Source organism: Muntiacus reevesi, chromosome 1, assembly GCF_963930625.1.
Source record: "Muntiacus reevesi chromosome 1, mMunRee1.1, whole genome shotgun sequence".
Classification (NCBI taxonomy): domain Eukaryota; kingdom Metazoa; phylum Chordata; class Mammalia; order Artiodactyla; family Cervidae; genus Muntiacus; species Muntiacus reevesi.
In genome coordinates, this window is record NC_089249.1 from 88,811,273 (window position 1) to 88,826,902 (window position 15,630).

Consider the following 15,630-nt stretch of genomic DNA (forward strand, 5'->3'; position numbering starts at 1 on the left):
GTGACTGCCAGCTGAGGGTCGGGCCTGAACTTTTAATCATGGTCACTTAAGACCTGGGGTTTGCTTCGACCGAGCTGTGTCCAGCCTGCCCCTTCGGCATGTTCTCCGACAGGCTCGTGGCACCTCCAGTCTTTATGGACCCCCCTCTTTTCAAGGATGGTTCTACAGATCACCATGAACATGTCTGAAGAACCAAGGAAGTGAAACTGCAAATGAGGTTATGTTTTCTGGTGCCTCTTGTTGAAGTTTGTGCATAGAGATTTCAATTCCTTATACAAATCTACCAATAGGCCGTGGGTCCAGCTTTGCACCTGGAACCTGGGGAGTGGATGTCAGTTGTTCTGGTGGGGGATTAAGGGGAACCGGTTGAACTGGGATGGCCAGATTTGGTGGCGGGGTCATACTACACCAAATAGCCTCTTTCCCATTCAGCACTAGATGACACCTGGGGTCAAGTCAAGGCTTTTATTTCACTGCTACTCCCAATACAGTGAGCAAGTGTCCACCAGGCACATAAGAAAACCAAGAGTGTCTCAAGCAGGAAGCCGCTTGTACAGGACACGGCCACAGTGACTGCTTGACATCTGACACGGGCACGTGCTCTGAGAGGGAACAGGGAGACCTCTAGGATTCTGCGCTCTATCACCCAGTCCTAATGTGCGCACTTTTATTGTTTTTTCCCTTCCTGGTGAAGTGGTGATCGGGGAAGGGGGCCAGAGACTCCAGACGTCAGACCACGTGGCTGTGTTAAAAGGCACGGACTGTGTCTCACGGGCTGGGGAGGCGATCATGGTCTGTTTGGAGAGCACCCTTGCTGGAAGATGGAGGTGTGGGTGTGCACAACCAGAGTGGAGAAATTCCACAGTGCCTTTTATGGGAAAGGACGGGTATTCATCTCTTTTGATGAGAGGAAGAGGACAGCCGCGGCACAGGGTTAGGAGTTTTCTTCGGCGTCACTGGGAGGTTTCGTTTGAACGCGAGGCTTGGGGAGGGGAGGGCCTTTTTGCTGGTGAACTTGTGTGCCTGGCGTCGGAAGAAGCCTCTTCTGCTGGGGCTGGACACGGGGGGCAAGAGGCCGGGGACGATGAGCAGGGGGCTGAGAACGATGACCAGGAACTGGAGGAGTTTGGGACATGCCTGGATTTGCAGGAGTTGAGACTGGAATCTGGTGAGGCTTCCGGCCTCTTTCCTCAAGGGTCGCTTTCTGTGCTGTTATCTCCAGCTGCTCATCTGCAAGGATCAAAGAAGAGTTCTCTGAAGAGTTCTCTTGGCAAAAATCAGGATCGGTGTAACAATATTGAGTGTATCTGCTGTGTACACCACAGCGTGCTAGCTGCTCTGGGGGGGATATGATGAGAAGGCAGAAGCCACCTCTGCTCTCCAGAGATTCCAGGTCTTGAGGGGGAGGACAGAAAGACCGACAGCAAGATAGAGGGACAGCCCAGGGCATCAGAGAACTCAGGGAGTCAGAGGCAAGGAATCCAGTGGAGAACGTGATGCCTGGATCTCCAGGGAGCAGTGAGGGCACTCAGACCCCAGTCCTGACTCTAAGTCATCCCAAGTGTCACACCCTAGCACCACTCAGGGTCAGAGCCCTTATAATAGAATTGAGGAGTCAGAGAGGGGCTTCCCTGGTGGCTCAGATGGTAAAGAATCTGCCTCTAGTGTGGGAGACCCTGGTTCAACCCCTGGATCAAGAAGATCCCCTGGAGAAGGGTATGGCAACCCACTCCAGCATTCCTGCCTAGAGAATCCCACAGACAGAGGAACCTGGTAGGCTACAGTCCATGGAGACGCAAAGAGTCAGACATGACTGAGTGACTAACACACACAGTCAGAAAGAATGTTAGTAACCACCTGCCTTCAGATGGGTCTCTGTGTGAGATCTACCTTTCACCCACTTCTGTAATTCACCCACATTCTGGTGAGGGGTTGGGACATATGCAAGGGGCTGTTTAGTCCTTAGAAACATTTTAGTGTCTCAGAAATTCACAAGCCAGCCCTATGCTCTTGGACTTGGAAGAAAAATTCCTCCTCTGGTCACTCACCTCTCTGGGATTTTCTGCTTTGTGTGATGGCAATCCGTGAAGACAGGCCTACGACTCAGAGTAATGTCATTTTCCCTTTGCTGTTTTGAAATCACAGAGGAAATCTTTGAGGATGCTCAGGTGCCGTAGGCCTGGAGGACCCCGGTGGCCCCTCTGGCCCCCTTTGTGCTACAAGTCAGGTATTTCCTACCCTGTGCACAAAGCCATCCTCACGGTGTTCTCTAGAAAGCCAGAACGAGGACGCCCTCCCTGGGGTGGATGGCTGCTCACATCAGTACAGGGGTGCGTGGTTTAGGAAACACGTGCCCTCTCTGAGCACCACCCTGTGACTTCAGGTGAAAGTGAAGTGAAGCTCGCTCAGTCGTGTCTGACTCTTTGTGGCCCCGTGGACTATACAGTCCACGAAATTCTTCTGTCCAGAATACTGGATTGCGTAGCCGTTCCCTCCTCCAGGGGATCTTCCCCACCCCAGGGATCAAACCCAGGTCTCCCGCATGGCAGGCGGATTCTCTTCCAGCTGAGCCATCAGGGAAGCCCGAGCAGCCTCCTCCGACTGCTGGAAATCCAGGCCTTGGGTGACTCTGAACGCGAAGGCTCAAAGTCAAATGCCAGGGTTTTGCTGAGGAGATGTTGGTGTGCTCTGAGCACAAAAAGTGAAACGCACAGAAAGGGAAAAACATATCTTCTGTGCCATCTCTGGTGCCTTCAGGAGGCAGAGGTGGTGCCATGAGGCCATGCAGAGGACTTTGAGTCTCAACCTCAGGTCCCAGCTATGGGGCCATGGAAAAGCCTTTTTCCATCCTTGGACAGCAAGCTGGAGCTGGCCATTTGCTTACTGCTAGTCTGGTCACCCGCTGTTTTGTTCATTTGTTTTTAGAACACTTATTCCCCATCTTCTAGGTATTAGGTACCATTGCTAAGTGCCTGTGATGGCTGAGACACAAGCACTCTTCTTAGATAGCCTAAAGTCAATAAGCGGCACAAACCAGGACAGCAGATCACAATGTCAGTCTCCGGTAAGGGCCCAGGGCCACTAGAGAGACGCAGACAAAGAGCCCCATGAGTTCTGGGAGGAAGAAAGGGGTGTGGCCAAGGGGCTGACCCCTCAGGTTGGCTTGGACAGACAAGGCGGTCATCAAAGCTCTGTGCGGCCCGCTGTCATAGCAGGACACCCACGCCCGCAACTCCAGCCATGGCCCACGTTGCTCCACGGCTGCGTGGAATCCCTCCAGCCTCAATGTTCTCCTCCCTCACTGCATCTCCTGGTTACTCAGCGCTAGGCCAGGACTAGATGACGCAAACAGCCACCCAGAGCACAAAACCAAAGGAGGCCCTAACCCCTGGGGCTGTACAAGGGCAGGGTCAACCCTGGAGGGGGAGGTCTCCTCAACTTCTGTATCCGGGGATCCTTGTTCACCTCACCTTTGTCCTAACTCAGCCTATTGGCCATAGTATTTGGGACAAAGCATTTAACCTCACTGAACTTAAACTTCAGCTGAATGAATATTCTCTGTCTCATATGACCATGCAGAAAGTTGGATGAGATATTGAATATAAAGCACCATATTAGGGAGGGAGGTTCAAGAGGGGATGCGACATGGGTAAACCTATGGCTGATTCATGTTGATATATGGCAGAAACCAACACAATACTGTAAAGCAATTATTCCCCCAATTAAAAATAAATACATTTTTTAAATAAATAAATACGTTTTTGAAAAGCGTCCCATTACAGATTAGGGTCTGGCACAGACAACTGCTTTGTCAACATGAGTTGATTATCATGTTGGTCATTTCAGCCTCATGAAAGAGCAGTTGTTTTGCCACCGGGTGGCACGTGAGGTCCAAGCATGTGATCTTTGACTCTTAAGCAGTGGGGCAGGAGCTTTTGCAGGGGGAATGGGGATGGAAAACTGCCTGAGTCAGGCCAAGAAGTGAGGAAACCGTGTGTGCTTATGGGACTAACAAACAACTCTGGTCCACTGGGGTGGAGGGTGTAGGAGAGAGGGAGGTGGAAGCTTGGGCCCATGCTGGAGCAGAGGCCTGAGGGAGTCCTGAGGAAAGAAGTCTAAAGTAAGGAAGATAAATCCAAAGGTGGCCCAAGGCCACCACTGCCTGGGGAGGTGCAGACCAGGTCTTTGTTTGGGCAGTTGCAGAGGCAGCTGGCCTGGGAATGCCAGGCTCACTCCAGGGAGAGACCCCACATGGGGGCACCCAGTCCTGCTGTGAATGTGAGCTTGTGCAGAACCTGAGGACCTGTCCACCTAGCCTCACGTCCTGCTGATGACTGGACTCCCCCTGCTGGACCCACCTGTAGGTCACTCCCTAACACCCTCATCCCAGTGTCCACAGAAACATCATTTTCTGAACACACTGCTTTGGGTGGCCTGGATGCTCCTTAAGCCAGCTCCTCACAAGCATAACGTTTTCTTTCTTAGTGGGTTGTCAGGACTGATTCAAGGAAGAAACACTCACAGCCCTGACACCTCCTCTTGGAACAGTGAATTGGAAAGGGAATAGAAACACCCAGTTTTAGAACAAATGTGCTCCTGTGAGTCCCCAGTGAGTGTCCTGAAATTTTACCTGTGTTCCTAGGAGACTGGTCCTGAACCCAGCTTGGCCACCCCCGCTCAGGAGAAGACAAGATGTTGGTTCATAGACATGGTGCTTTGAAGCTAATCTTTCTATCCACATAGATACACATGGCTCATTCAAAGCATGTCCACACAGCTTTGCACCGAGTCAGCTTCAGCTGGTGGATTCTAGTGAGGCCAACCTGGACTGAGTGTCTCAAATCTCCCCCATTGTCACTACTGAGAATCTGTTTTTCAAAACTCAAGCTAACCACAAAATGGAACAAACTGTAACCGCCGGTGAAGGCCCTGACATTCTGAAACTACCCATCTCCAGTCTTTTCTTTCCAGACTCTGGGTGCCAGCCCCATGAGCAGTTTCCACGGGGATTTCACCTGGGCCTGCGGTGGGACAGAAGAAGGGGCAGCTTACCATCTCTCCTGTGGCTCTGTTTTTTCCTCTTGCTGATGTAGCAGATGAGTAGTGCCACGAAGATGAGCAAGACGGTGCCTCCTACACAAATGCCGATGATGAGGTACAAATCCAGGCCTTCATCTGCAAGAGGAACAGATGCGGCATGGATGGGAGGTCCTGGGAAGAGGGACCATTTCATTGCCCTGGCCAAGGACTCAAGGACTCCTGCCTCCCATCTTATGGATGAAAGAGTTTGATGGGACTTCTCAGCCTCACGGAGGCTAAGCTTATGGAGGCTGGTGAATGGGGTCAATACCTCAAGGAGTGCAGGGTTCAAGATAAGCCCTTCTCACAAGGCTCCTTCGAGAGCTCTTCTCCTGGACCAGAAATGCCTGATTCTTTGTGAGCCAAGGCTCTGTCCCTTCTCAAGGAGGATGTCACAGAAATTTAGATCTGAGAACGAGGTTAGAGAAAATCTAACGTAATCTCTAGTTTCATGCACAAGGCCCAGAGAAAAAGGATGAGTTGCCTGAGGTCATACAGCATCCATTCCCGAGTGGTTCCTTTAAGCAGCCCCTCATCTTCATACTTCTGCACTGTTTATCCAGCTTCATCTCTGGTTGCCCTCCTACATCATGATTGCTTTTTCCTCATTCTCATGACCAGGTAGTTCCCAAAGACAGGATCCATGTTTCATGTGTCCAGCCCAGCTCTCTAACCTCAAAGCCAGCACCCTCTCCCAGATTTTCCCTGGCCTGTGAGAGAAACTCAGACACACAGTGAGTTAGCCACAGCAGTGAACTTGATCTTCAACTCACAAACCTTTAGCTGCTATAATGCAACGAGAATAACAATGACTGTGTTAAAAGAAATCGATTTGAGTGCAGGCTTTTCTAGGTAGGAGCTGTGTGACCTTTGGCCAGTTACTTCACCTCTCTGAGCCTGTTCCTGTCTGAAAAAATGGAGATAATGAATTTACATTACAGGTGGCTGTTGGAAGTCAATCAGATAATGGATGTGAAAGTGCTTTATAAAGTGTGAAACTACACACCAAGATGGGGGCCTGCCCTGACTACAGTTCTGGGCGCTGGCACTTCTGGGAGCTGTTTCCTGAGAGGGATGCTGGGCCACCTGCCCGTTTGTGAGTCACGGCAGTCAGAGAGTCAGCAGCTGGGGCCAGGGGTCAGGGGACTCGTCCATCCTGAGAATGAACAGAGCTCAGCCCAGCATCACAAGGAAACCCTTCTACAGCCAAACATTCTTGGGAAGATACTGTTATACATGAAGCCCAGGATGGGCCCCAGGAGCAAGCTCAGAAACCAAACTAAACAGGTGTTCAGACTGCAGTGGTTTGTTAATCCTTGCTTTTCTTCCTAAGTGTCTCTCTCTCTCACCCATTCTTTGCCTGCTGGTTATATAGACTTTCTAGGCTCTGTGGATGAAGGGGCTTCCATCAGGAAAGCAGGCATAATCCTAACCTGCTGTGAAACTGGACTGGGAAAAGCAGAAGGGCCCTTCAGGTTCTGTCTGCTTGGAGGAAGGGTCAGGGCTATCAGAATCCACCTTGGGCTCAGCCAAGGACTTTCCAGGGTCTGACCTGGGCGGTTGGGGGCAAGCCTAGGACCAGTTGAGGAACATGGGGCTAAACCATGCAGACACCAGCTTGTCTCCTCAGAGTCCTCAGACAGGACAAGCACGCCCTTATCTGGGCACACTTGGGAATGTAGGTGTGCCCCACACGGTCTGTTCACAGATTTGTCCAGCACGGCCTCTGGGTGCTTTCTCTGGGGAAGGTTCCAGCATGTCTCAGAGGTAGCTATGTCCTCACAGTCACTAAATCCAGCCACACTCCTTTCTGTACTCCCTCTCAGAGATAAAATGCCCATGATTCATGGGGTAGAGTCCTTTCCCGTGTCCAAACCTGCTCCCTCCCCCTACTATTTTGATTTTAAGTACATGCTTATCTGTTTTGAGCCAAGTGGTTAATCATGTCATTGCTCCTCTCTGCCTTGGCCTTTTAGGATGATGCATCCAGAGCCAGACTTTAGGGTCTTCAAGAGCAACCTTGTCCTCCGCAGACTTGCCCAAGGTATTCCTCCCATCTCTCTAGTGCCCCTTCCCCCAGCTGGCTCCCCCAACTCTGCACCACAAGGAGGTGACAGGAAGGTTCCAGTCTTCGAACCCCAGCTCCCCCCAAAGCCCTTCCTCTCTTCCTCCATCCCTAATGCACAGACATTTTTATACTGCTGGGATCTAGTTAAAATACACATGGAGTAGCATTACCAGATAAAATACAGGAGACGACTAGTTAAATTAGAAATAAACAATGAATAATGTTTAGTATAAGGGTGTCCCATGCAACACTTGGAACACACTTATGCTGCCTTTTTAGGGACTTCCCTGCCAATCCAGTGGTTAAGACTCTGTGCTTCCAATGCAGGAGGTGTGGGGTCGATTCCTGGTTAGGGAGCTAAGATCCTGCATGCCATGCAGGGTGACCAAAAAAAATATTTACACTGTTTTTTGTTTTTGTTTTTTTCAATTTGCTAAATCTGGCAACTCTAATTAAGAGCATCCTGAAGGGAGATAAGAGTTTGTGAAGTCGAGGAGGGGCTACCTCACTCACTGTGCCTTAGTGATGGGGGGCCTGGAGGGATGGCTGGGAGGCAGAGATTTCATACGAGGTGACGTGACGCTGGTCTGAGCGTCTGACTTGTGGACTCTAGGATGGTCCCCACTGAGCCCTGCCTCCTGAGATTTCTACCTGTGTGCGACCCCTTCTGATTAAATGTGGGCCGGGCTTACTGAGTGGCTCCTAAATGAATAGAGTACAGCAGCAGTGATGGGACCCGAGACAGAGTTCACAAAGACCAAAGAGCCTGGCTTTTGCGCCGGGCCCTTACTGTTGCTCTTTCTCAAGGGGCTCTGAGGGAAGTGGCTGCCATATTGTGAGGCAGCCGAATGCCCACCATGAGTAGACTTGGAAGTGGGACCTCCCTCAGCAGTGCTTCTGCCTGACTGACATGACTGCACCCCGGCTGGAGCCTTGATGATAGATGCGTGAATGACTCTGAGCCAGAACCATCAGCTCGGCCAGTCCCAGATTCAACGTCTCACAGAAACTGTGAGATTATTATCTTCAACACTGTTTGCTGTTTTAAGCCACTAAATATGGGGTCATTTGTTACACAACTGATAACTAATTCAAAGTATATATTAAAGTCTTACTTTTGACTTCACACCAGCTCAGGGTTGCTTCCTGGGATCACTGACCAGCCAAAATTGCTAGAGAAACTAAGGAAATCTGGCCAGACCACTGTTTTTTTCTTGTTTTGTTTTTTCAGTTTCCTTTCAGGGGATTGACCAGACAGCACCGGAAAGATAATCGTGGAGAATTAGATGAGTAGACTCTTGGGGATCACAGAGCTTATCTTCTTTGTGGCCCAGGAGGCTGAAGCCCAGAAAGAGGAAGGAATTCTGTCCAGGCCATTCTGGTACATTTAGACAGACCAAAACTAGAAGTCCAGACCCCAGTCTCCCAGGCCAGAGCAGGCCCTCTTTCAAAAATTACTTTTGGGGGTCATGTCAAGTTGGGGACCAGGAAAGAACTTAGACTCTTGAAATTTCAGAACTTTCTGTGCTGAGCGCTCTGCTCTGAGGCAGTAAGAGCTTTGCCCACCTGGGTTCACAGTCATCCCCAGCCTCAAGCTTTTCCCCTCTCCAAGTCCTTCACTTCCTGGGTTTCTAGAAGGAACCCTTCTGCTCCTGTCTCTGATAGGACGTGCCGATCATCGCCCCTCCAGAAAGGAATCTTTCTTGCTGCCTTCTCCATCATTGCCCTGGGGTCACAGTCGTGGTCCCTGACTAACTGAGAGTCTGTGGGCAAGTCTGTTTGCCTCTCTGGCAAGGGGCAGTCTGTATGAGATAGCCATTTCAGCTCCTTTTATCTCTTCAACTCAGCAATTCTTTCTCCTAGAAGAGCACCTTTTTAATTACCTGAGGTTAGACCATGCTCTGTGAGAAGAATCCCAAGATGGGTAAGCATAGAACACTACCTCCTCTCTCCTCTAAGCCTTCCCTTGGAGATTGCCAGGAGAAAGAGCGGTGTTTTCAGTTCTCACCCTGAGCCTAAGCGGCCTCCCAGGCCAGGCACCCATGCCCTGGAGCAGTCCTTGCCTGTTCGGCCGTAAAGGCTGGACTGTGATGTGAACTTGTGGCGCCTGATCAGTGCCCACCACGCACCTGGACACATGACCGTCACCATGCTGACTTTCTTATCGACATGGTTACTCGCCACACACTTGAATGTTTTATTCCATTTGATGTTCCACTTGTAGGTGATGAGCCTCTGAGGACCTCGTTGGACACTGCTCTTATTTAAAAACAGTTCTAATTTAGGATCACTTCCATTTTCTACCTTGCAGCTCACAGTTCTGTTGGTACAGGTCCAGTTAATTTCAGGTCCCGAGAGCATCTCTGAAAAGAAAAGAAAGATCCGACTCAAGTCAGGCAACTTACTGATTGTAAAAGATATACCTATTTAGAGAGGGGAAATGGAGTTAGCTGGGGACCAGGAAACAATTTCAAAGATCCCTAGCAATTTTTAAAACATCATTTCTATTTTATGTTATTTATACAGCACATTCAGAATAAATTTATTTCTGATAATTATAGATATATCAGTAAAATATACATCATATTCTCAGACGGTAAAGCGTCTACCTGCAATGTGGGAGACCTGGGGTTTGATCCCTGGGTTGGGAAGATCTTCTAGAGAAGGAAATGACAACCCACTCTGGTACTCTTGCCTAGAAAATTCCATGGATGGAGGAACCTGGTGGGCTACAGTCCATGGAGTCACAAAGAGTCAGACATGACTGAGCGACTTCACTTTTTTCTTTCTTTATACCTTAAAATGCTTTGACGTATATGATATCATTTCATCCTAACAAACAGAGAGGATGATGTTTTTCTTCCTGTTTATAGATGAAGTACCCAAGGGTCTGGGAGGGTTAAATGGATGGTCCAAAGGTACCCACTAATAAATGGCAAATCAGGAGAGGAGCTGACCCTCCCAAATTCAAGTTCAGTCATACGGTTAAGAGGTTTACCATGTCCTGATCCCCACACAGCACAGGAGTCTGTGGGGGGATGGAGGGTTGGGAGAAATGCTTTAAGAGCAACTGGAAACCTGACCCTGGAGAAACCGGTATGTGTGTAGCCTGGGGCCTTGGTCACAAATGGAAACTCCCTCCTCCTTCCCCCGGCAGATCCTGGGAGTAGTGGTGCTGTTCAAGCTCTGGACAGAAAGAGCCCCTTCATCCTCCCAGAGCTGCTGGGCCACTCCCCACACCTCACTGGTCCTCACCCACAGATAAGGATGAGAAAGACGTTCCCCATCTGTACAGCAGGAATGACAGGTGACAAAGCCCTGGCACATGGATAGGCTCTGGCGATACTGGTGGTGGGGCTTCCCAGGAGGCACAGTGGTAAAGAACCCACCTGCCAATGCAGCAGGCACAAGAGACATGGGTCGATCCCCGGGTAGGGAAGATCCCCTGGAGTAGGAAGTGGTACCCCACTCTAGTATTCTTGCCTGGAAAATTCCATGGCTAGAGGAGACTGGTGGGCTTCAGTCCATGGGGTTGCAAAGAGTTGGACACAACTGAGCAACTGAGCACACACAATACTGGCGATGGCTGTTATGATCCCACACGCCTGCCTCTCCTTTTCTGACATGCTAATATTCAAAGCTGTGTCATGAAAGAAAAAGCCCTGGCCTTGGAGTCATTTGGACCAGGTTCAAATCATATTCCACCACTTGTGAACTGTGACCAAATTCTGCCCTTTTTCTCACCCTACCTTCCCTTCCTTTCCTAGGATTTGCCCCCTTTCTCTCTCAGCATCCTTCCATTCATCATGCATTTTTTTTTCTTAATGATTTCCTCCCTCCCTGACTCCCAGACAATCATATCTTCCCCATGAACTTTCTCACCAAATTTCATTTCTGTCCCAGAATATAGGTATGCAGAAATTAAGTGTTTTCCCATCCAGAGATTCAGTGTGACCCCAAATGAAGAGGGTGGAAAAACATCACCGTACACCAAGACAGGGTCAGTACATGCTCTAGGGGTTGAGTTGAGGAGTTTGTCTGTGTTTTCAAAATGGAAATACTCCTTTTTTTTCTATTTATAAATCTACATATTGCTGTACAGTTGAAACCAACACAGTATTGTAAAGCAATTATCCTCCAATTAAAAATATGAGTAAAAAAAGCATACAAGTAAATCACATCACTATAAAAATTGATGAAATATCAAAAAAGTTTCAAGAAGATTAAAAATCACTTACAATTCTATCACGCAGAGTCAATAATTACTAATGTTTCAATGCATCTAACAAATGTTTTCTATGCATGCATACCATATATAATAAATAATGTTCTAAAAGATAAAATTGGATCATATGATTTTTTAGTCTGCCTTTTTCCCTTTACTGATCTATTATGAAATTCTTTACTTTATGAACACCAATAAATATACATCTCCACCATCTTTTTTTAATGATGTATTCTTGATTTTAAGGGCTTCCCTGGTGGCTCAGTGGTAAAGAATCCGCCTGCCAATGCAAGAGGTGCAAGCTCCATCTCTGGGTTGAGAAGATCCCGTGGAGGAGGAAACAGCAACCCGCTCCAGTATTCTTGCTGGGAAAATCCCATGGACAGAGGAGCCTAGCAGCCCATGGGATCACAGAATCGGAAAGGACTGAGTGACTGAGCGTGCGTGCATTCTTGATTTAATCAGTAAGTTTCTAACTGCCGGGGACTTTAAGATCTTTCCAGTATTTCACTGACATAAACCACCCAGCTATGTGCAGCCACTTGAAAGCATATCTTTGTATACACGGTCTCTGTAAGGCAGCTTCGTACAAGAGGCATGATTATATCGAGTGAGGGTACATCTCATAGATGAGCGCTCTCTGATTCCAGGTTGCTAGGATGAACTTCTCCACTAACATCTGCTATTAAGGGAGGTTCCTCAGCTAATGGCAGCAGCCCCCTCTTCAAGGAGTTGTGGGTACCAAGATTGAAAACAGAGAAGCTTGAAGGAACAAAGAGATGGAGAGAGCTCTAGCCCTGAGGATTAGGTACTGTGTCCCAGGGGCCTGAGGCACCTATGGTTAGGTTTCCCTGAAGCCTTGTCCCATGAACACCCCATAGGGTCATAATTATGAAAATCAGACTCAGAGCAGATAGAGAATTTGCCCAAGGCCATGTGGCAAGAAATGGTGACTGGATCACAAACTGACATGCTGTGTAACATTTACACACATACACACACACACAGTAAGATGGCAGTTGTGTCACGGAAAGATCTCTGTCTTTTGGCAAAAGAGTGAGAATTTGGTTTTGAGGTTGTGAAAACATTCTAAAATTGATTGCCGGTTTGGTTGTACAACTCTGTAAATACACTACAAGCCATAGCATCATATACTTTAAATGGGTGGATTTTATGGTATGTGCATTATTTCTCAATAAAGCTGATGGGGTAGGCGTGGGTCGGGGCAGGTGAGGGCAGAATGTCACCATCCTTGCTAAAACCAGCCTTGGGTTTGGATCCTGACTTTGCTCCCGTCAGACCACTACCTGTGTCCTCATAGCTGATAAGGGAAAAACTACCTCTCAGGATTGCTGGGAACCTTAAGTAAGAACATGTAGCAAAGCACATGACCTATCATCGGTAGCCATTATTACCCAGGCAATACTAAATGATACATGAATGTGAAGCTCAAGTTTAAAACGGAATACTTGGCCAAAGTTATGACATCTGTGGTTCCCAGAGCCCACAACAGAGGCCCTTTCTGGCTGCATCTATCTCACCCCCTTTCTGAGCTGTACTCTATTCTGGTGCCGGACTAGGTGTGGAAAGTTGTCATCTGGGGGGAGGGGGGTGGGCTGCCAATGTCTGTGTGTGCTGCGGGTGGGGCCTGCGACCAGGTCCGCGTGCTCAAGAACAGGGCTGGAGGGTGACTTTACATAGGAGGAGGGGGCCCTTCCTTTGGCAGCATTTCCTGTCTCAGGCACGGAAATGCTTATTTGCTCACTGAATCTCTGGCTTGTGTTCAGGCTCAGGTTCCTATCTTCTTCTCCAAGCAAAGTTCAGCTTCTTCTTCTACTGTTATCCATGCCCTGCCAAGTGACCCCTGGACTTGTAACTTCAATGTCATTTCAATTCTACTTTCTTGTCCCTCTCTCTCAAACTCAAGCCACTTTGTTCATCCTTTTTCCACACATGACCCTCACTGGAAGCATGCTTCAGGCACTTTATAGGCACCCTTTGGTCTAGGCCACTGGTTATCAGCTTTGGCTGTGCTTTAAAATTGCCTGGGGAGTTTAGAGCCGACAATGCCCAGGCCCTGAGCCAAGAAACTCTGATTTAATTGGTCTGGGATGGGACTTAGTACTGGTAAATTTTACTGTACCTCAGCTGATTCCAACATGAAGCCTGAATTAAGACTCACTGACCAGCCCCTTCCTGCTTCCCCTGGATTAAAGCAGCAGCCCCCTGTCTAGTCTTCCATCTTTCATCTCCCACAGTTACTACTGCTCCCCCAGTACATGCACCGAGAGACAGAGCCACACCTTGTGTATTTTCTGCAGATACCAGCAAAAACACCTTCTACCTTTGATCATGCTAATGTTGAGCAGATTAGAAACCATTCATCCTTTAATGCATTATTCCTTTCCTGACTTACCACCACTCCTTCAGGATATCCGGGCTTGAAATTGTCTCTCTGGACAGAAGACCCACTGCCCTTCAATCAGCCTCCCCTTCCTAGCCCCATAGCTTATCCTTCATCATCCACCTGAAATGGCCACCTTTTTCCCCTTCTGCCCACTGATTCCCCTCCTCCTAATTAATGCCATCTCAATCTAGATCCTTCACTCAAACCAGCATCCCCACCACCTCTGGAGAGTTGAAGTGTGTAGACACGAGTGTCTATTAGCTGTGGAGTCTATCTCTCCCACAAGACTGGAGCTTGCATCGAGGCAGGAGGAATGCATTCAGTTTCCTTTAGGGCTCCCCAAGGCCAACATCTGGACTGAGGACCTTGCATAAATGTTACTCTTTGGCTTGCTAAATAGCACCCATTTTGAGATGGAGGAATTTAGGGGTCAAAGACTTACCTTGACTCTTCAAATCAAAGGTTTTGCTCAGTAGGTTTACTCCATCTGAATTATATACCTCTACCTTATAGAGATCACTATCGTTTCTCATCAGACTTTTAATTTTCAGAGTTCCATTTGTAAACATAACATATTTGTTCGTTTGGTAGTAAAGTAGCTTGTCTTTCCTGATTCGTGCAATCTTTTCTTTGTTTCTGTTCCATTGTATATCTGCTACCGTATCCCTCCTTTGAAAATCAGGAATGTCCAGGATGAGGTCATGATCCAGGGCACCCCAGACGACAGTGCTTTCAGGGTCTTCACCTACAAAAAGCAAGACAGTTGCTGAGGTGACTTGCTACCAAGGAAAAGCAGGGCTGTGACCTTTCTGACTTTTACACTCAGTTCAGGGTCTCCAACGAAGCTTCTAACAGTGAGGGTGAAGACCCTCACTCCAACTTACCTTTGGTGGGAACAGTGAAAATCAGAAGGAAGCTGGCTAAGATTTCACATGCGAGGTTCATCTTTGGGGATCGTTTCCTTCTGTGATTCTGTGCTCTTCTTGCAAAAGGAACTCAAGTAACATCAGTGGAATCCACCCCCTGTGAGCGTAACCACGTGCCTCTCTTTCTTGCTTCTTTACAGTAACATAGAAAACAGACGTACACACACACACTCACACACAAGCATATACAATTCAGAAAACCAACCTGGCTGATTTACCTCTTTGCCAAAGCAGGGATATTTGTGAGTATGTCTTCTTATCATGTTTTAATCCTCACAGCAGCCTTGGGTGGGTTTTATTATGCTCGTCAAAGAGAAGAGGAACTAACAGACTAAGTAAGCCACTTAGAATCACCCTTTAGTTGACAAAGAGCCAGATTCAACCTTACAGCCCGCCTTCTATGCCCTCCACTGCAGTATATATGAAAAATTATTGCTATTGAAATAGATAAATTATTCCTATCAATCAATAAGACAAATGAAATTTGGTTTTTAAAATGAACAAAGAATACAAACAAGCAATTTATAGAAGAAATACATTATAGAAAAAATGTCAATAAATATATGAGAAGACATCTAATGCTACAGATATATATATATAATAGCTATTATACATAAGTCATAAAACACCATCTTCACATTCAAATTGGCAAAGTTAGAAAAGACAGTGATTTACATTATTGATGGGAATGTTGGGAGAAGCAGGCACCTTCATATAATACTTGAGGGAGTATAAAGTATACTTCCCATGGGTGGGATGTGGCAGTTTCCATTAAACTTTAAAATATATATATATACACATATATTTTTTTTTTTACTTAGTAATTTTAATTTGAGAAACCTATCTTTCAAAAATATTTGAATAAATGTGAAAAAATTCTGTCCAAGGATATTTGTTATAGCTTTTTTGGTAATAACAATTTTCA

The 15,630-nt window shown here is 47.6% G+C and overlaps 1 protein-coding gene across 1 annotated transcript; it reads right to left on the bottom strand.

The window, feature by feature from the left end:
• Positions 1-511: 511 nt before the first annotated feature.
• On the bottom strand, positions 512-14,775 carry CD2 (CD2 molecule). Its single transcript, XM_065927155.1, has 5 exons — positions 14,664-14,775; positions 14,222-14,524; positions 9,277-9,510; positions 5,053-5,175; positions 512-1,230 (listed from the first exon to the last, which is right to left on the bottom strand). Exons 1-5 carry the CDS (start codon positions 14,722-14,724, stop codon positions 935-937), a joined length of 1,017 nt encoding a protein of 338 aa, XP_065783227.1. The 5' UTR covers positions 14,725-14,775; the 3' UTR covers positions 512-934.
• Between the last annotated feature and the right edge of the window lie 855 nt (positions 14,776-15,630).